The sequence below is a fragment of the Megalops cyprinoides genome, chromosome 8, assembly GCF_013368585.1.
Source record: "Megalops cyprinoides isolate fMegCyp1 chromosome 8, fMegCyp1.pri, whole genome shotgun sequence".
Lineage (NCBI taxonomy): Eukaryota > Metazoa > Chordata > Actinopteri > Elopiformes > Megalopidae > Megalops > Megalops cyprinoides.
In genome coordinates, this window is record NC_050590.1 from 36,035,573 (window position 1) to 36,058,087 (window position 22,515).

Below are 22,515 nucleotides of genomic sequence, written 5' to 3' on the forward strand. Positions count from 1 at the left end.
AACAGACCATTCTTATAAAAAGGCCATATACTTCCCAGTAATTCAGCCTGTGGACATAAACCACAGAAATTTCCACGCTGTGCAGTATTTTGTAATAGAATCTAGTGTATGGCACAGGAGGCTAGTTTAGTCTTTCACACCAAACTGGACCCTTTCCAAACGAACCCCCTCACTCACCTTTCTTGACAGTGTAAACAGAGCCATTCATGCAGTGTTATATGTTTTTGTGTTCAGTAAATGTGGCAGAATAGCGATTTGATTTCACATTTTTACACTTCATTAAGATGTGAGATTAAGATGTGAGGTAGTTATCTTTTAGCAAGTCTTAATAAAGTATTTGTTACCAACCCAGAGCACAAAAACAGACAGGACATCATGAGAAACAGGAAATGACATCATCCCATGATCAGAGTAGGAACTTCAAACTATAGGCTGATCTAATAGCCCTCCCATGTGAGAGGTAATGCTGCAGCCTAAAGAAAAGCCCTTCTGTGTGGAAAGCAGTGCACACAGAGATGCACAGGGAGGCTGACTCTGGTTTAGAAGTGCTTGGCTACAGATGTGCACAGAGGAAATGACATGGATGTCAGGCACATTGTTCAACACCCAGTAGTCAAACAGTAAAAGAAAGTGCATGGTGTTTGATGGCATGGGTCTGTGTCTCAGCAACGCACCTGATTTTGAACCGCAAGAGGGTGCAATCTGTCCATTTGGGCAGGTGCACATGTTAGGTCTGGAGCAAAACCCATCCCCGCAGGAGCTGCGGCAAATCGCTGGAAAAAATAAAAACAACAAAAAACAAAACTGTTACATCCTTAACACAGTCCACACTGCAGGATGTCATCCGCACTGCCACACCTAACGAAACCCTGCAGGGTGAGACTGGGTGTAGTGAGGGCTGTATCACAGTGGTTGAGGTCAAAGAATACAGGAAATTGTAAACAGGGCACTGGAGCACCAAAGCAAGGAGGCATGAACAGAAGTGGGTGGAGCTGGGGTCCCAACCCAGGCTGATATAGCCAGGCTGGGAAGGTAGTCAAATTCCATCAATCAGATGCAATGTAAACCACAACTCTGCCACCTCAGCATAGTCTAACAGAGGCCCAGTATCAGCACTAGGAACACTGCACTGATCGGCAGGCCTATGGGCCACACAGAATGTGGGAGAAACAGCTCTGTATATGAGTCCTGGCAGCGGAAAAGAAAGAAAAAGAAAAAAGAAAAGGGAAAAGTTCAGGAGGAACACGAACTAAGAATCAAACTCTAGAAGCCTACATCATATACAGCCTTGTTACCACACAACTAGAGGATCAAGGGCCCTTAATAAGGACCCTTGGACATGGCCTGCTGCCTTCCTCATAGACACCACCAAAACAATTACAGAATTGTCTTGCCATCATAACTTTTTTCTGAATTGTATACACAGTTCCCTCCATTTTCATAACCTCAATAAATAGGAACAAAAAATTATACGTATTAGATCATTTTCATTTTAAAGCAATGCAAAAATGTCACACTTTAATCTTAATATCTCTGCACAGACCAATATTGTATAGTTCACAAATTTATTTACTCAAAGAAGCCCAAGGGTATATTTTACACCTATTAATACAAGTCACAGTGTGGGCATGGCCCACACTATTGCTGTCAAAATTCATGTTTTTTTTTTTTTTTTTTTTTTTTTTTTTTACGTAGACTGACTAAATCTGTCCCTTCGTATTGAGGCCTCGGCTTGGGCTGGTGACTCACGGACAATGCACTGGTTTCCACCCAAGAGGGTCTTCCATCCTGGACAGCAGTAGGCATTGAAACGAGATCCACAGACATTGGGTCTGAAAAGAAACAAAATTTTAAATAAAAAAACAAGTCTAATGATTTCCAGAGAGAACACTTTTTTCTACAGACAAGTTTATAATACATGTGGGTGAACAAGAGTTACATTCAATCAAAGATAATAACTTCATTTTTTAAGGGCCAGGCAGAATGCTCTAATATTAAACCTGAAAGCTGTTTCTTTCCCATTACTTCAATTATTAATTGACTTTTAAGTGAGGAAAAATCAATCAAAAACAAGCACTGATTTATTAATCATGATATGAATTGTTAATTACTCTTAATTACGATCAAGAATAACACTGCCCCACACCTGATACCATTCCACTTTGAAACAACAGTTCATCAAGATGTAAATGTACACATCCTGGTCTAGTATTATGCGGGAATGTTGTCTCTTGTGTGAATCAGTCTTCACTAAAAATGAGATGCATAGCAACAAGACTGAATGCTTTCTGAAATTACTTGATGGAGAAGACTTTCAGTTACATATTTATACAACCATGTCACTGGATTTATGAGAATCATTTTGATTTTTCTTTTGGTGAATGGGCTTTAGTGGCATGAAATTAAAATAAAAATAAATTAAGAAATTAAAATGTTTAATCATTACAGGATTCATTTGGTCTTCCACAAAGAACTTACATTTCATCAATGCAGCTGGCTTTATTAATACAACCTCAACCTCTTTTAAAGTCTCACTTTCAGATGTGTTAAATAATATGACATTTAACAGCACACACGTTTTCAGTTGTAGCCACCATGTAAAGTCGCTTGTTAACGTCTAAAACATCACCCCTTCTGGCTTAGGTAATTAATAAGAATCTGAACCCTCTAAAGAAGCAGCTTAGAAATGCAGCTATAGATTCTGATGATATGCAATTACAATACGTTCTTCGAGGCTCTCCTCTTATAAAAATGTCATTTATCTAATCAATTAACATTCCGTATTAAAAGGACGATACATTTAACCGGCCGCAGCCGTGTTGATGACGTTTCTGTCATGCGACTGGCGCGAAACCGGAAGAATACGAACATCTGCCTCGTACTCTTTTCCGCCTGCCTGTACATAGCTTTCCACTGCTTCGTTGACATTGCGGATACGTCCAAATACATGCTATTCTGAGTCCAATGATCATTAAAGAGATAGTTAGCTATAGCTATACTACCAAAAACTTGTCTCTTACGATGATTAATAACATTGCTTAGTAGTTTATTATCTGGTTAGTAGCTAGCTAAGCTGTAGCTAAGTAATAGTGATAGGTATAGTGAGATAGGTGAACTGGTGACCTAACATTACATAGCGAACAACAAAAACTTACCTTCTTGTTATAATAAATGTATAATTCATAATAAATTATGTGTATCGGTAGCACCATTTGGATGGCTATGTGTGATTTTTTTATAGGCTACCCAAAAGTACAATAGTTATGTTCGCCTTCTCCTCCGTGCCACATTATGTACCCGTACCACCGAAAGGTAAGACATTGAAAAGAAGAAAAGCTGAAAATACTTAAACTCGCGAATACATTAGATAATCGCGTCAATACTATTCACTCGTGAGAATGCAAGTGGCGTCTAACTGGAAAATACCACGAGGAAATCTGGACGTTTCTAAACTCGCAATGATTTCAAGAGACAGTGTAACATACTACAAATGTAATTATTAATGGTCGCATACTGCAGGGTTTCTCAACCTTTTGCCAACTTCGACCCACTTTTTTGTATGCCAGTCATCCACGACCCACTAAGGGGCGAAGTTTTCACTCGAGTAGAACATGTTTTTAACTCAAGTGAACTCGTCGCGAACTCCGCCCATTCGCCTCCTGTCATTGACTTTTCATGCATTCGCGTCGCTCGTAAATTTCGTGTCGCGTTCGGTTAAAACACACCAGGGAAAGTCTCGCGACCCCCTACAGAATGATCCGCGACCGGTTGAGAAACCGTGGCACACTGGGTACTACACTGAAAAATAGCATGCAGTATACAGTACTTGTGTAGTACGCAGTACACAGTATGCAGTAGGCGGTTTCGAATACAGCCACTGCGATTTCTGCAGCGTACTTTTTGCGTCATGTCCTGCCTCCTGCACGCTCTACCCAGGCGCCGCCCCTCACCTAAACCAAACCGGAGTATTTCCTGTAGCTGAGAACGCGTCTGACACGGACAATCTCCTGTTGTGTGCAAGGGCGTAGTTTTGGTCTCAACATTGGTAGGGACACAACAACCGAGGAGACATTGGAATTATGTAATATTCACTCCAAAGATAATGCGAACGAGTTCGTTTAAATATTGGAGTCCCTACCGTCCATATGCAAAATAATAAATTGGTTGTGTGCTACATGTGTTAAGGGGCAATTCCGGCCAATTTCCGGACCTGATTCTCCGTACTTTGTCTGGAGTTCATACATCAGAAGAGAAGCGCAATGGGTAGCTTACTATGTCAATGCCTCACGTTTAATTAAAATAATTGCATCGGCCTCGTTACCCTTTGACTATTCAACAGATGACAGGGAGCCACTGTAAAAAGTCAATGGGAAAGTAAAAAGTTAATAGGCTGAGGCCCTACAACATTTACTGCTATTTATCAAGGTAATGCATGGTTGTCTAAAACTACTATGAAGCTATGGGGTACAAGTTCAGAAAAAGCGTGTGCTAGCAAACGTGGGCAAGTTATTACTATACTCTGTTTCAATGGACTGATTGACTGACTAAATTGCGTTAACCACTCCTGCAGTTCATTAATGCATTACACTTGCGTGTAAAAATTACCCCTTCAAAACATCTTGACTTCCGCCTTTCCTCTTCGTCCTGCTTGGTCGCGACTGGACTTGTTTGTCAGGGTCGCTGTCTCCCGCAGCGCCCTCTGCAGCCACGACCGACAGCGACAGCACAGCGGCGATTCGCAGGGCACAAGTCAGCAGTCGCCCCGGCCACATAACGCCCGATTCTCTTCTATGAAGGTGCTCCACTTAAAACGGAGGGTAAAACGTCGTTTAGCCGTAGCCGTCCTCTTTTATATCCAGCAGCTTACCTTCTCCTCTCTCCTAGCCTTAGGGCAAATCTATGAGGCAAGAATATAGGCTATATTTTCCCCTAATTAAAACAATGCAACAATTAATTAAACAGAACATGCTCACCCAAAACTGGAAACTGTAAATGGACTGCAAGGTGGGAATAAAAGAAAACGATTTCGCCAGACAAAAAATGCAGAACGTTGGGTGTTAAAAATATAAAACAATTCAAATAACTGATGAATAAATTGCACATACAGTAGCTACATGTACATTAGGCTACTTTCCTCACGTAATTCCGTTTTGAAAATACACGACAAAAAGAAAATGAACTCTGCCATACCTTTTCTCCAATGGGAGGAAAAGCCTTCAAACCCGCCCAAGAAATGTTAAAGATTTTTATACGGCTGGTACATTACTGGATAAACCTCTTAACAGGGAAATCGGATTTAAAAATCCAGCGAAGGAAAATGATCAAAAGTCGCTGAAATGAATTATCTGATGTTTATCATCTATATCACACAACATGCGGAGAGTCGATAACCGCTCTCCGCTTTTAAAAATACTGAAAGCTTTTTGAAAACTGCAGGGAGTGATGAGATGTTTATCTAGCCTACCTCTCCGTACTTTTTCCTCTTACTCCAATTCCGCACCCCCCGTCAAAAAAAATTCCTCGCACTCTCGCGATACGTGTATTGCAGAAATCATACGTACATTTATTATTCTGGGGGACGGTACACTGTACTAAAGAGAGCTTCTTTGACCCCCGAAAGTAGACTTCTCAAAGACAGTTAAGGATCTTAGACAGCGTTTGCAGTCTCCTGAGTCTAGTGCTGGAAGGAGCATTTTTAAGATAGAGAACGCGAAAGGTGATGCCTTTTCATATGGTAGTTATTGGCAAGCAGTGTATTGTACGGAAATTATGTTTGGCCGCATTTCAATTCATACCCTCAGATACCACAAACATCACTCTTCATTGAATAAGGGTTAAGCCTTGAACTGTCTAAACTCTGTGGTTTGCAGCTGAGAGTGTTGTACCAAGTTAATTTAAAAACTGATAATAAATAGACATTTGCGAGACATTAAAAAATCGAATAAAATGTATCAAAAACCAGAAAAAACAATGACCATAAAGTATAAACTAAATTTCTTTTAGAAGAACATATATTTTATATACCTGGTATAAAATATATATTAAAATAGTGTATTATACAGGGGTTTCATATTGATAGTTACAGAGACTACACTTTATACTGATGCACAACCCCTACACAAACCTCTGGATGCAATTTGGGAAGTAGAGGATGCCTGGTATTTGACTTATGACTTGTATTACAATCACAAGGCTGTCTGTTTATGTTATTACCCATTGTAAATCCATCATTTTTGCAGGTCTCTGCAGGGAAGTAGACAAATGAATTAAGTCCTCTGCCATTACTTTTGCATCATATTTTTGGGTGTATGCTGTAATCTTCTTGACCTTCTCTCCAAAACTGTTCAGCTTGTCTGAACCTCCTTTGGGCCATCTGATGAAATGGTCATTTGGAAAGAGCCCAGAGGACACTCCCGTGACTCACACCAACTATGACAGCAGACCTAGAATCAAGATGAGAGAAATCACAGATTTTTTCCCCTTTTCAGATCCTCAGCCTGTGTGAATCTGTAATCAGTGATCCTCAGCTAAAATACCTGTATTGTATCTGTAAATCTACAGCCCCCACCCCCCCCCCCCCCCCCCCCCCCAGGCACGTATTTGAATGTGTAGTCAGTAATAGCTTGAAACAATCATACTATATAATTCCCTTGAAACACCAGTATGTGTCTATACTCTATAATCCCCCCACAAAACTCCTGTTCTAGATGTATCTGTAATCACTAATACCCCCTGCGTCACCTGAATGAATATGTAATCTATAATCCTGTCAAAACAGCTGTATGTAACAGTAATCTCTCAGAAACACCTGTATAAACCTGTCCCTGTTATCTCTAACCATTCTCAAACACAAAAATTAATGCATGTCTCATTTGGCAAAGCCTTTGTCTTGAGCGCAGGCTGAGCACTAGAGGTCAGGTTTGAAACCTGCTGACATTTGCCAAAAATGACCAGGAGTCCATGACAATGGAACAAAGTTTCTTCATTCTGCCAAGGTGGGTGTGGCTGGTAGATTCATCAGATGCCTTTGAGTTGCTTTGATGATGTCAGCATAGTACCGCCTTTCCTCCAACTATTGATCACTTCACTGTAGTGCACTGTCTGATTTGTAGTGCAAACATAGCTTTTAGCTTGTCTGTAAGTTTATCACAGAATTGCATTTATCATGCTTCATCTTGTTCCTGTCCAACTGCAGAGGTTGTTGTGATGAGCCAAGTTTAATGTGCAATTGGCAGGTCCAAAAAGTATTGCATAAAGGGAAGAAACATAATAGAAAGATTCACGTGGCAAAGATATGCATAGTGTGTATATTTGTATGTATATGTGGGTATATACATATATGTACACATGAATCAGCAGAAATCTAAACATTTTATTAAAAAAATATGTACAAAGTCTTAATGCAAACGAATTCAATTCACAGACACTTACAGAGTTGTATGTTGTAAAGACACAATCTGCAGAGTGTCTGTAGTCAAGGCCCATTTGACTGTTCCGAACACTTTCCCACAGGTATAACCTAAACATATAAAACATGGGAGTCTGATTTCCCTGTGACATCAGTTAGTTAGTTTGTTATTAGTGTTCAGGCAGTCCATGTATACACAGAGCAGGAGTAGCACGAGGAGTTGCATGGGTATTTGGAGCAGAGATGAAACACATTTTTCTAAAACATGGCTCGGTGAAGAGAATAGATAAATATGAACTGAACATCCAAGGGGTTCAGATCACACAACCTACTGGTTTCATTTGACAGGATCCCAGTGAATGCTGACTCTGAGACTGCCCAGACTCACCAATGTGCAGGTTCTCTCAAGGTAAAAACTGCTTTCTATTCAAGCAGAATTCAGAGTGCCAGCAGATGTAATAGGCTCATTACAGTTGCAACTACATTATATCATCTTTCAGCTATGACAAGACTAAAGCAACACTCAACTACTATTTCTGTCCGATGTGTTTGTTCTACTCCTAAAACTGCTTTTAGGATTTATATAAAGTGTTTAGTAACATGAGTAAACACTTTCCCGTACAGATATGGAAAGAGAACAATGCCAGAATGGGAAACAATGGTGTTAGGGATGCACAATGATATTGGCACGACATCGGTATCGGCTGATAAAAACTTAAGAAGTTAATTATTGGCATCGGCATATATGAAAGTTTCTGGCCGATGTGCCTGGCCGATAAGGTGAAGTGTTAACTCTGCGCACGTGATGACTTGTACCACATAGCTTCATATCTGAAACAGATCCCAGATATGTAAATGTAAATGTATATAACAGAATTGCTATGTGCAATGCTTGTAAAGCACCAGTGATGCAAGGTGGGGTAAAATATATACCTAAGTTTCTCATTCTGGGAGGATGCAATTCAAAATCGATTTGAAATGAAACAAGACAGCCCGTGATTACCGAGCTCGTGCTTTGGGACTTGAATGGAGGGCCTAAGGGTTTCGACCAACCCCCCAGCCTAGGTTTCTCACCCTGTGAGGATGCTAGTTGTGTGCTGCTAAGCTTCTCTCTGCTTTCGGAGGGGAGTGAGACCAAAAATGAGATAACGATGTTGAGTGAATGCTCTGCACACATAGTATACGTTACTCAAATAATTTTACTTCAAAACCCGCTAAATGCCACACTCTGCCCAGTCTGAAATATCAATTTGAAGGCAAAAACCTCTAAACGCCCTTTGGCAGCAAACGCCTCTATGTTCCGAGAACCAATCAGAAGGCGCAAATCAAATCATATGATTTCAAGCGGTTTCAACATGGTCGCGCGCTGAGGAGCCGGCTTTTTTTGTTGACATTTGTGTTGTTATTGTGGAGATTGTATTAGATTGAGATTGAGATTTTTAACACTTTTAACATGGAGTACGATGAAATGGATAAGCCTGTCCTATTGACATTGAATGGCAGAACCAAACATCGTTCACCTCAAAACTCTGCCCATTATAAGGCAAAAGAAAAACGATACAGTGGAAATGGCTTGGTTGCAAGCTAGTATAGCCTGCACTCATAACAGTTCTTTGTGCGCTGCTGTTACTTAGAAGGAATCCGATTTACTATACATCAAACAACAGCTGTATTACACCAACGATAAATTCAAACAAGATGCCATTCTTCTGTCTCATATTAATGTTATGCCATGTAAACGGAGGAAACGACACGTGGAGGCTGAAGAGAAGAGACAACAAAGAGATGTATCAATCAAGTATGCCTTTTTAAAAGAAAAAAAACTAAAGTTCCCATCTGCCAGGTGTCATTCCTGAACATTTTCTGTAAGTACAAAGATCACATGGGCAAGGATGAAGATCAAGCCCAGCAAGTGCAGAAGCATCTCCATAGTCAAAGGTCAAGTCACAGATCAAAGATTTCATATTGCTGGAACACCTGTCCCAACCGTTTCTGAAATGCCAGTGAAGAGCCTGGATTGATGGTATGATGTAAAGCTCAAGGACACCGAGCAATTTGAAAAACTCAAAAAGGATACCATCATGTACATAGCTCGCATCAACAAGACCTTGCTGCCAGGAAAACTCAAGCTGTGGTGCTTCCAGTATGGCATACTCCCAAGACTCATGTGGCCTTCAACAGTGTATGAAATCCCCATCATTAAGGTGGAAAAACTGGAAAGAGTGATCAGCACACACATGAAGCAGTGGCTTGGTCTCCCACTATGCTTAAGTCCTGTTGGACTGTACGGGAATGGCAAATTGGAATTACTAATTGCAAGTCTTGTGGAAGAATTCAAATGCACGAAAGCAAGGTTGGTCATGACCCTCACTGAATCTGAAGATTCCGTCATACGAACAGCGCCCCCCCCAGGTGGCAACAGGGAGGAGGTGGACCCCATCTGAAGCCGTTCAGAGTGCTAAGTCTGCTCTTCACTTCAGAGAAGTGGTTGGCCAAGTCCAACATGGGAGAGCTGGTCTTGGGCTTATCTCAAAAGCTCCTCAGTGGCTCAAAGCAACATCAGCGCAAAAGAGACGGCTTGTGGTGGAGGAGGTGAGAAGACAGGAGGAGGCAGAGCGACACGCCAAGGCTGTCTCAATAGCCAAGCAGGGCCAATGGACTAACTGGGAGAGCCTGGAAAAGAGGAAACTCAGCTGGCGTGACATGTCGGAAATGGAGGGTTCGCGACTAACTTTTGCCATCAGAGCCACTTATGACCTACCCACACCCCAGAACCTGAAGCAGTGGTTGGGAGAAGACCCCACTTGCTGCCTTTGTAAAGCACCTGCATCACTGAATCACATATTAACAGGATGCACTACAAGCCTCACCCAAGGGCGATACACTTGGCGGCATAACCAAGTTCTCAGACAACTGGCAGCAATCTTGGAACAGAGGCGAATCACCACAAATGCCCTCCCCCAAACATCAGATGGTAACGTCCACTTCACACCATTCGTACCAGCAGGCCAACCTCCAAAGCACCAAATAACATCAAAGAATGCAAGCATTCTGCAGGCTGCTCGGGATTGGAAAATGGAAGTGGACCTGGAAAAAAGCTTGTGTTTCCCCCAGACATCGTGGCTACAACACTCCGGCCAGACATGGTCCTGTGGTCCACAACAGCTAAGCGGCCATACATTGTGGAATTGACAGTACCATGGGAAGATGGCGTTGAAGAAGCTTACGAGAGGAAAAAGTCCAAGTACTCCGAACTGGCAAATGAAGCTGCCCAGTATGGCTGGAAGACTAAGATTTTCCCAGTAGAAGTGGGATGCAGGGGATTCGTTGCAATATCTACAACCAGTCTACTGAAGAAGATCGGGGTGAGGGGTTCCTCCATTCAACAAGCAATTAAATCCTTATCAGGTGCAGCGGAAAAAAGCAGCAATTGGCTTTGGATAAAGAGGAAAGGCAACAACTGGGCTGCAAGATGAAGACAGGAGGGTATGGAACCGAGAGGGGTGCACCTGGGACGCCAGGTATCACCATTGAGCCCTCTGGAGATGTCGTGGGCTTATCAACGAAACATCAAAGAAGGAGGGTGCCCACCTGATTACCCCAATGATGGACTTACCCTCCCTTTTCATCACTCCAATCCTGCTGCCAACATGAAGAGTGCAGACTTACCACAGGGATTGAAACATCAAGTCCTATTAGCTCTACATTATTATTATTATTATTATTTTAATGTTGTCAAAGCCATGTTTATCCAATTATCTTCCTCTAGTAAGTGCACAGTTAGGCTATTTTTTCAGCAGTTATTATCTGGTAATGACTCTTTGCGGTATTTAAGTAAAGGACATATAGCCTACTTAAAACTATGACTGTTGTGAATTCAAGTCCTACTAACTTTTTTCCCTCAAGCATGATTCTGTAGTTATTCTTTCCCAGCTCTGTTTATTTCTGCCATTTACATTTTCCTATTAATTTTCACTTTAGGTGTCAAGAAAGACAGAGTCCAAGGTATTACAAAGTACTGGCTTGAGAACGGCAAAGCACATCCTGAAAATCATGGTGGTTACAGGGGAAATGAAGAGCAAACTGCAAAGAAGGACATGGTTCGAAAGCATATACAGTCTTTTACTTATAGAGCAAGCCACTATGCCCGCCGTGGTGTATCTGGGAGAAAGTTCCTGCTGAGTGACTTGAGTGTGGCAAAAATGCACCGGATGTTTCTTGAGCAGAATCATCAACAGGTTTCCTATTCACTCTACTGGAGTATCTTTGTGTATGACTTCAACCTGTCCTTTGGTCATCCTGTCAAAGATGTGAGATCAATCTGTACACCTGGCTGGAATATGAGAACTCAAAGGATAGTAACATCGTCACCTCAGCTCTACAACACTACTTCACCACAGTGGCTAGAGTTGATCTGCGCCAGTGTCAGAGCCTCCGCCTGTTCTCCAACTCTTGTTACGGCCAGAATAAAAACATTAATGTTCTGTCAATGTTGTTTGCCCTGCGTTCTCAGCTGTACCCTCAGCTCAACATGACTTACTTCTTTCCTATACAAGGGCAGTTTCCTTCCAGCTGACAGAGTGTTTGGAAGGATTGAGCAAGATATCCGGAAGCAGACAACTATTCTGTTTCCAGACAAGTATAACAACATTTTGCAGAAGCATGGCACTGTCCATCGATATGGAAAGGACTGGTAGTGCTATGACTTCAAAGAAGAAGCAGCCAGGTTCACAACAACTCAGAGATCATTCAAAATAAGTGATGCAAGAGTGCTGCAAATTTCTGGAGATAAGCTGGGGTTTAAACCTGTGTTTGCTGAATTTTAGTTGGTGAATTTTGCCAGCACTCTGTGCTGAAGCGAGGTAAGAAGTGGTCTCAGTTCAAACCGGCTCCTCTTCCTGATGTGAACTGCGTCAAGGAAGTGAAGAGGACTGATGTCTTGAAGCTGCTGGTCGAGTTGGGAGTGCCAAACGCTGTGCAAGAGTTCTATGAAAACATCCTGTCAAGTGCTGGTGACAAGGACATTGAACAAGACCTTGAGGATGGTGAGGATGAATGAATGACAGCATCTAAAAGTGTCTGAGAGATGTCCTCTTTTTCTCACTTGATTATACGCTACACTATTTTAATCTTATAAGCTTTTTATACTAGATGCACATTGCACGTTTTATATCTTTTGTGGGCAGGGGGATATTGGCAATTGACTAAGAGGTCAAGTCCCATTTATTGGAACAATTTAGTTTAAGACAGTTGTTTCGGCCTTTCGGCCTATATATGACATATAATATTACTTTACACTACTTGAGTCTGATAAGCTTTTTATACTAAACACATTGCACAGATATTGATGTTTTTATTCAGACTGTTATTTTAATGTTGTTTACACATTTCAAAAAAGTGTCTCAGTTTCAGAATGTTTTGCATTGTTCTACTTGATTATACACTGAACTATTTGAATCGGATAAGCTTTTTTATTCTAGTTGCACATAGCACATGTTATGATAGTGGTGGGCATGGAGGATATTGATGTTTTTATTCAGACTGTTATTTTAATGTTTACACACTTTACACACACAGTTTTTATCAGAATGTTTTGCACTGTTTTCACATACATACTTGATTATACACTACACTATTTGAATCTAATAAGTTCTGTTTACAATGTTTGAAATGTTTACAATGTTCTACTTGAATCTGATCCCCAAATATCAGAAATGACACTGGATTGTTGAGATTTTATTAATGTCACTTTAATGTTACTGACTTAATGCACTTACTTGACAGATTTATGTATTTTGAATGTATTTTTAACGTTGGGTTGTTTGTGTAACGTCTGTTTTTTTGTATTGTTAAAATAAATGTGCTGCCATTTTGTACCATTGTGGTTATACTGTGTAAATCTTTTTTTTTTCTTTTTATTATATTTTTGGGCTTTTGCCTTTATTCAGACAGGGCAGAAGAGTGACTGCAGAGAAATGGGGTGGGATTAGCAAATAATTGCAGATCTCATTCAAACATGGGTATGGAATATACCCACTCCACCCCTGCGTAAAGAGGTTTGTCCACTGTACAATTTTCAATTGATTGTGCTTTCATCTTTTTCAGGGTTTCTAGTTGCATCTTGTTTACTATGTCCTGTCCCAAAGAGGTGGCTTTTGCAAAAATTTAGAGGGTTTTGTATCTGAACTCTTCATATATATATATATATATATATATATATATATATATATATATTATATATATAGGTATCTGCATCGGCAATCGGCCAAAATGAGTTTGGAAATATCAGCATATCGAATATCGGCAAAAATCCAACATTGTGCATCCCTAAATCGTGTACAGGAGAAGGTGGGGTCTGGTGAAAATGAAGGAGGGGTTTGAGTTTAATCTCCACAACAGGAAGAGCTAGGAGAAAAGCATAAAAGAGAAGTGTATGCAGATGGTGGGGCAGAATGAATGAGGGAGTGAGGGTGTGAGTTGCTCCATGCGGACTAGCCTGGTTTATTGTATGTTATGAATTATATACAATAAATCTAATTGCATCAGACTCTGTGGATTATTCCTTTTTTTGAAAAGAAGTGCTAAACAGTGTGGAGGGAAACTCTCGGTCCATTCTGTCATGGCTGGGAGCAACACTACCACATTTAATTGGCAAGCCAGCCAGGAGAGGCTCGAGGAAGCTGAACGCCTGGACGGAACTGCTGCCTCTCGATTTAACGGTGGCCACAAGAAATAAGGAAAGCAGAGCATCTCATTTCCCCTCTTGTTGAAAGAAGCATTTATTTTGACACCCGGCTGAGCCTTTTTCAAATCGAGGATGGGGAAGAGAGAATATTTCCACAGCTCAAGGGTGAAATGAGATGTCAATCAGCATCAAACTGCCAGTGATAGCGAATGTAATTTTATGGTGGCACCTGGGGTGGCCAATCAGATATCAAGGGTGTCCAGTGCCACCACCCCGGACACCCCTCTGGCTCCACCACTGAGTGTGTTAGCTTGTTGTTTGTCTTGCATTTGCTGGGGGTTTGCTTCATTTGGTGTTAATGCATGGCAAGTAGTGAGACGAGGGACAGAAAGACAGGAGAATAATAGAAGGTACTATTGGTGTGTGAAGCCCTGTGGATACCGCTCTTCCTGTGTTGAGGAACTGTATCAGGGGGAGGTCTGAACAGGCAGGTGGTTATTCAGCAAGTAGGGGAGCTTTCGGGCATTCGGTTGTGGGGGGCGTCTGGGCGGGTGTTCGGGTCATTCATTTGTGTGCTTGTTGGTCCCCTGGGGCCTCGTTCATTCAGCGGTTTGACCATCCGCCTGAGGGTGTTCACGCATTCGGTTGTTTGCACAGTTGTACTTGTGGGGGTGCATGGTGGGGCGTTCGTTTGTTTGCTCGCCTTTAACTGGTGCTCACTCATTCGTTCTCCCTCCTGTGGGCCCCTGTGGACTTCCATTCATTCAGCGGCTTGTCTGTTCACCTGGTGTTCGTTCATTCAGTTGTTTGCTCGATGGTCCAGAGGAGTCCTCAGTTGGGCGTTCGACTGTTTGTTCACGCTGAGTGGCATTCATTCACTTGTTCCACCAGCCGAGGCCTCTTTGGGGTCCTCGTGTGCTCATTTGTTTGGGTTGTTCGCTGGCCTGGGGCATGTCTCTGTTCATCTGTCTGCTCGACTGCTCCCTGAAAAGAATAAAAAAAGTTTGCCAAGGGGCCTATGGGATGGCAAACTAAAAAGTTGCTAAGGGGCCTACGGGATGGCGACACTGGCCAGAATTTGTGAATGTGCCAGCAATTGTATGAATGGAGAGTGTGTCTGGTGAGTCTTATGTGTTGAATCAGCTTTGTGATTAGGGAATATTTTGAAATAGGGAGCATCTTAATAACAAGAGTAATGGTTGAATTTAATTTAGACTTAGACATGGTGCTGAGAGTACAGTGGGGGAGGAACAGGTGGAGGAGATGAGAAATTGGGAGAACTATAGAAGTGATAAAACTTAGTGTGGGAGATAGTGTAATCTGGAAAACCCATGGGAGGGAAGCAGAAAAGGAATTGATTTTGCTAGAGCTACGTTACCCTAAGAAACTCTCATTTGAAATGGATAGCATACCCCGCCATTTGAACCATATAGGTGTTCAGCACCGGTGGAAGGGAAGCCATGCTTGCATTGTGAAATAAGGTGCAGCCAGTATTATTTTCATTTAACCCCTTTTGGACATTTCTTGGTTGATCGAAAAGGGAGAGTGAGGAGAGCAAGGGCTGGTTCCAGCAGTGGCAAGAGGACTTCCTTGAATGGCCGGTTAACTTAGAGGAAGAGTATCCAGAGGAAGTAGTAATTAAACAACATACACATAGGGACATCAGCCATTTTTGGTCCTCTGGACAGTTTCATTTGTGGTTTTGACCCTCAAATTTCCTTCGGGATTAATAAAATATTTCTTATTCTTATTCTTATTCTTATTATAGATAGAAGTCATTAGAAGGATGATCAACCATAGACGGGGATATAGAAACTCAGTAGCGTACCTACATAGGTTCAGAAGGGGTTGAATAATACCAGGATACACAGTTGATTAACTTAAAACTTTGGCAAATTACTAAGTGGGTAAATTTGAGACAGGTTCAAACAGATTTTCCAGACATACCGTGGGTACCGTTATTGCGAAGACTGTGGACGGTAGGGACATTGGGACTAGTATTAGACTGATTGTGTGACAACCCAGAGGCAACAGCAACTGTGATGCTAGCTGTTCTGGGAGTACCAGAAGGGTTTCAAGGACGGGACAGACAGCTACTAAACCCGTGACTGTGTATTACTGTTAGCCCTAGGACAGTTAGGTGGGAAACGGGTAAGTGGGCTGATATTGAAAAGACAAAAGAGTCTGACGGTTCAGAAAAGTTGACTTTTAGCCCAAATTGTGGCAGGAAACGGGGGTCACAGCGGAAAAGATAATAGTGCTGATTAGAACAAGGGAGTCAGACGGGGATCCAGAAATTTCTAGGTCATTAGCCAGTAGTGCTAGACAGGGATACATGGGGGCAAAACTGGGAAAAGTGAAAAGGAGCAGAAGTGTTGCAGAAGTGGGAGTAACTACTCCCATGGAAATGTTAGTGAAGCGTCACCCACACCACAAGAAGCAGGTTCAGAAGTGTATGGAAACATGGAGCAAAAGAACTACAGGTAGCCAGCAGTGGCCGAAAGAGGGAACCTTTGATCTTGCCTGCTGTTAGGAGGTGGAGTCTGCCATTAAACATATACACAATTGGGGGAACAAGCAAGACAAGTGGGTGAGTGCCCATACGCAATAACAGATCGACAAGATTATGCAAGATAATAGCTGCTGGGGAAAAGGGAGAAGGACAAAGCACATCCACAAGCAGTCATAAGTTGCATTGTACTTTCACTCCAAGAAGTAGAGTAAGTAGTGAAAGTGAAGGAGAGGAAGAAGCCCCGTGAAAAAAAATGGAACAGTTGATGCATGGGAAACTGTGGATAGAGAATGAGTGAGAAGCCAGAGCCAGAAGAAAAACTAGTAAGGAGAAAATGCAGAGCAGGGTGGAGCAGTCAATAAGGTGCATGGATATTACTGATAAGGAAATCAAGGAGCTGGAGGAACAATTGTGGGAGGAACAGACCTGTGGGGTGTTGGAACCCATGGTGTTGAGAAATGGTAAGCAAGTACCTAGAAGGCAAGAGGAGCAGGGGCTGGACTCAAAGGAAGAAGAAGCAACGTATGAGGAAGAGTGAGAACTCGAGATGACCTTAGTTCAAAAAGGGGGTCAGACGCAGTATGTGCCATGGTCATTTATGGACATGGTAGGGTTAGCAGGATGATTGCCAGATCTAACAAAATGACCAGGAAAGTGGATTACAGCCCTAAAGGAGGGTACAGGAGGAACTAGGTTGGCTCTAGGCGACATCAAAGCACTGCTGATGCACACGGTCAGAAAGCAGGTGACTGACGAGGTCTTCAGAGCAGCAGGACTGGACCGGGTAGTAACGGGGCACTCGGTAGATCATGAGGGATATGGAGGATACAGAACCCAAGTATGGGCAGAACTTCGGCAGTATCCCTCAAAGCTGGAAGGAGAAGAGTTAAAGAAAGGAGAGAGTGTGCAGAAGTTTCTGCACACATTCCAATGCAGATGGAGAGAAGAGACAGGAGGCCCCTGGAATGCAAATGCCACTACCCAGAACTTGTTTAAATTGATGATCAAGAAAAGTCTGCCACAACCAGTACAGAAACACCTGGAGGGGGTAGTAGTATTAATGAAGATAGAGTGGCTAGTGTTTTCAGAGCATGTGATACACCATGTGGAACCGTATCGAAAGGAGAAGAAAGACGCTAACGAACAGGATAAGCAGCTGACCAACAAACTCACACAGCTGCAGCTGGGGGAGCTGTCCAAGTCTAAGAATGACAGAGAGAAACACAAAGGCAAGATATAAGCCCCAGTGGTGCTAGCTGAATCACCCACGCCAAATTCAACTGTCGTGACACCAGTGGCTGCAGCAACACCTCAGTCTCAGACACCAATAGCAGCCGAGTCAGTCCTAGTGACACCAACAACTGCAACAGTTCCGCAAGTTCCACCCATACACATGTATGTTAATCAGTCAGGAGCAGGTTATCGACCCCCACTGGGAAGAGGAAGGGGAAGAGGAAGATTTGGACAAAGGAGTGAAATGCCTCAATGAGGAGGTGGGGTAGGTCCACAAGCCAGCCACTAAGTTACCCCAACCAAGGATCACAAACAACAGATAGCCAATCCAGAGAAGAGGTGTGTTGGGGGTGCAACCAGGCTGGACATCACAGGAGGGACTGTCCAATCAATCCATGGGCAAGACCAGCGCCATCCAACTCATGGCCAGAACCACCTCCCGCCAACCCATGGACAGGACCTGCAGCAAACTGGCAAGGATAAGGGTGCCCAGAGAATCCAGAGGGGGAAGTGATGTCACCAATTGTTTCAACACAACCACAAGATGAACCCACCATACCTGTAATCATCAATCAACAAGAGCATCAATTTATGGTGGACACAGGTGCAACTTACTCATGCATTGGGAAAATGGGCTCTGGCCTCCCCCTCTCTAGTTCATCTGTTAAGACTATCGGCTTTTCTGGGAAACCACAGATAATTCCGCTTACACAGCCTGTCCCAATGCGAATTGCTAATAGAACCATAGTTGCACCCTTACTTTGTTCAGCCCAGACCGCAATTAACTGCCATAAACATTATTTATGTCATTATTTTATATGTTTTGTCCACATATATTACTTATATAATTTATTTTCATGAATATTGATTTATTTTGTATTAACATTTCACTGGAAGTATATTTACGTTCTGTGTTGTGCGCGGGACACATTTAGTTGGTGCAATCTCCTCCAAAAGAAAAAGTGAAGCAGAAGTTTACGGCAGAAGCAGAAGATTGAATTGAGGGTGAATTGCGTAGTCATTTTGAAAGATTTATGTTCATTCAAGTGGACTCATTCCCTCTTGGTTGTGTGCAGCCAGCGAGGTATGTTTGTTTACGTGTTTTATGTTTAATTGTGCATAATTATTTTCTACAGTTTCTGTATGATACAAATGCATGCTTGTTCTCTACACTGATGTATTTGAACAGTTCGACGGTGGATTTGATGGTGACAGAAGTGCAGTTAAGACGATTAAATCCATCAGTATCAGAAGAACTGCGGTGTCATGTATTTCCTGGAGGGAGTGATAGTCGAACTCGGACCTGCGTGAAGTTTCCCTAGCCTGCTCGTGACCGACAACTCGTCAAGACGGGAAACACAGATAAGCTACTGTTTAGCGTTATGGAAACACAAGTTCATCAGTTTTTCATAAAGACGTCCATAAGACAGACACTAAAGTTTGTGTTCTGAAGGGTGACACAAGGGATTGAAAAACTAAAATGGACTGTGTGTAGCCGAATAACAATAACAGTGTTTCACAAGATATAAAGGGGCATCGATGTAATTGCTTTATTTGTGCTTGGTTTATATTGATCATTCAATATTTAATTGAAGAAAGGTAATTGATTCACTTTGGAAAAGGAGGAAATCTTTTGTATACATTTAAGTAAGCTGACATTTGGAGGGAAGTTTTCTATTCATTGTTCATATGTTTCTATGCAAGTTCATTGATGTGTTGCTATGAGGACCTTTGTCAGCTGTAATTGACTTTGTATTATATTATATTGTATAGTATTTGCAAAGCTTTACAAGGCTTGTTTTCCTTTAAAAGGTTGATTTGAAAGACAGTGACCTAATTTAGTTTAGCCTATTGACTTGAGTATTTGTGAAAATATTTGTTGTTAACTACACTGCTTATGTGAGACAAGATAATTGTGTACAGGTAATTTCCAAATAATTTAAAATGTCACAAGTGAAGAGACTCAGTGTGTAGTAGAGTCAGAGCAGACAGATCAGTCTAGCGTTGTGAAGAGTCCGCACATTAACGAAAAAGGGAAAAGAATTTCAGAAAGAAAAAATGAAAGGGCTACTACTTCGCTTTGACAGTATTTATGAACGCTGGAAAGCCCTAACTAAGGTGGCTAAAAAATCTGTAATAAAACAGGACCCCAGTAACATCCTACAAGAACACATCAGCAGTATACAAAAGGAATTATCTGAACTGAATATTGTTTATGATGAATACCGAAGGATTGACAGCCCAGTTCACGACATGCTGGATAACTGTATATCAGTCACCAGGATTGTTGTACAGAATGCTCAGTCTCAAATTCAAGGAATAAGGGAGGAGCTGATTTGGCCTGATGCCAGCTCTGTATTCGCATCTTCAATTTCCAGTGTTTCACCTCCAGCCTCTAATTGCTCTAAGGCTAATTCCATTCACTCTAATGTATCCTCAGTCAAAAGACAAGAAGCTGCCGCTGAGTATGCAGCTACGCAAGCTGTATTGAAGATTATGGCCGAGCAAGAGCGCCACCAAGAGAAACTGCAAAGACTCGAAGCTGAGGACAAGCTGATAATTGCAGACCAGGAAGCAGCTGCATTATCTCGCCGTCTTCAAGGAGAAAAGGAAGAGACTGAACGTAGGATAGAAAAGGAGAGACAAGAGGCTGCTCTCTTAAAGAAACAGCAAGAAGAGAATGCTGCAAGAAAAAGGTCTGTAGAAGACTTGAAAAGAGAGCTTGAGCATTTGGAGGAGCTGAAAAGGCTAAATGCAGCCAGAGCAAGGCTTCAAGTCTATGATGAAAATGAGTTCTATCAAGACCAAGGACTTGCACCACAGAACTCTGAACTGCCTACAGTTGTGCAAGCAATTAATCAGGTGGACACTGTGTATCAGCACACACAACCACTAAGAGATGTGGCTCCAAGAAGCGTGCTTCAAGATAACACGGGAGAGTTTGTAAAGGTTTTGGCTGAGGCTATATCAGCAAATAGGCTACCCATTCCAGAGCCTACAGTCTTTAGTGGGGATCCACTCAAGTTTAATCATTGGAGGTCATCCTTTCAGACACTAATTGAGAGGAAAAATATTCCAACCACAGAGAAAATCTTCTTCCTTCAGAAATATGTTGGAGGAGCAGCTAAGGAGGCCTTAGGTCATTTTCTGATTGGTTCAGAAGATTCATATTATGCAGCATGGGACCTGCTCAATGAACGATATGGTGAGCCCTTTGTAATTGCCAAAGCCATCCAAGACAAATTGTATGCCTGGCCAAAAATAGCCTCAAGGGAGAGTGCTGAGTTAAGAAAATTTGTGGACTTTTTACGCAGTTGTGAATCTGCCATTGCGCACAATGAGAGTCTAAATGTTCTTAATGAGGGATTTGAGAATCAAAAACTTACTGCTAAACTACCAGACTGGCTAAGTACCAGATTTAACCGAAAGGCCACGCAGTACCAACTGGAACACAGAAAGTTCCCAAATTTCAATTATTTTGTAACGTTCCTAACAAGGGAAGTTAGTATCGCCTGCAACCCAATAACATCTTACCATGCATTATGGCAAGGTGAACCTGATAAAGCAAGGATCAAGAATCAAAATGTAGTGGCCTCCAAGAACAAAACTTTCGGTGCCAAGATCTTCACAACCAACACCAGTGAAAAGAACATATTCACATGCGTATTTTGTAAGAAAATAGGACACGGCTTATACAAGTGTCGCAAACTTATTGAAAAGCCAGTTGCTGACCGAGTTAAATTTATTCAGAGTGAGAGACTGTGCTTTGGCTGTTTGAGTCCTGGCCATCAATCCAAGAGCTGCAGTAAGAGGATGGTCTGTGATACCTGCTCAAAACGTCACCCCACATGCCTACATGAAGATCGCTCAAAACAAGAACAAGAACCAAAGAAAGAACAATCTAAGGAAACAAGTAACAGTAAAGAAAGAACGCCACAGTCAACACAACTACAAGACATCACCAAGGAAACCACATCCAACAGAGTTGTGCAACATGGCAGAAGTATCCAGACTTCAGCAATAATACCTGTCTATGTATCAAAACCAAGTGATTCAAGCAAGGAAGTTCTCGTCTATGCTCTGCTAGATACACAAAGTGACACTTCATTCATTCTTGAGGAAGTGGCAGATGTTCTGGATATGAACACAGAACAAGTGAAGCTGAAGCTATCTACAATGACATCAAAGATGACAATTGTACCCTTTAAAAGACTCAAAGGCTTACAAATAAGAGGGCTGTTCTCCTCTAAGAAGATCACAGTGCCAACAGCTTACACTCGTGAATTCATCCCTGCTAATCGTACACACATCCCGACTCCAGAGACCGCCAAGGCATGGCCTCATTTGGAGCATCTTGCAGAACACATTGCTCCACAAAAGGAATGTGAAATTGGTGTGCTGATTGGGTACAATTGTCCACAAGCTCTAATGCCTAGAGAAGTTGTATGTGGGGAGGAGAACCAACCCTTTGCGCAGAAAACTGATCTAGGTTGGAGCATAGTGAGTTATGGTGATCCATGCGACTACTATGGCGATGCAATTGGATTAAGTCATCGAATCATTGTTAGGCAAGTGACGCCTGAACCCAAACCAACAGTCAAGCTCAAAGGTGAAGTTCACTATGTTTGCAAGACTCGGATCAAGGAAATGATCACTCCAGATGATATAATCAAGGTA

General features: G+C 42.1%; 1 protein-coding gene across 1 annotated transcript; it reads right to left on the minus strand.

The window, feature by feature from the left end:
- Positions 1–420: 420 nt before the first annotated feature.
- LOC118781674 (fibrillin-1-like) lies at positions 421–5,517 on the minus strand. The gene is made up of 4 exons (XM_036534680.1): positions 5,465–5,517; positions 4,606–4,897; positions 1,750–1,832; positions 421–773 (listed from the first exon to the last, which is right to left on the minus strand). The coding sequence occupies exons 2-4, from the start codon at positions 4,770–4,772 to the stop codon at positions 421–423; spliced, it is 603 nt and encodes a 200-aa protein (XP_036390573.1). The 5' UTR covers positions 4,773–4,897; positions 5,465–5,517.
- Positions 5,518–22,515: the final 16,998 nt, after the last annotated feature.

Bases quoted from the DNA above. Each gene is read 5' to 3' on its own strand.
- LOC118781674 (XM_036534680.1), bottom strand. From the start codon at position 4,772: ATGTGGCCGGGGCGACTGCTGACTTGTGCCCTGCGAATCGCCGCTGTG. The intron at 1,833-4,605 runs GTAATTTTTACA...GTTTCTTTTCAG, and splicing joins AGTCAAGATGTTTTGAAGGG to ACCCAATGTCTGTGGATCTC. The intron at 774-1,749 runs GTGAGTCACCAG...TATTTTTTCCAG, and splicing joins TGGAAACCAGTGCATTGTCC to CGATTTGCCGCAGCTCCTGC.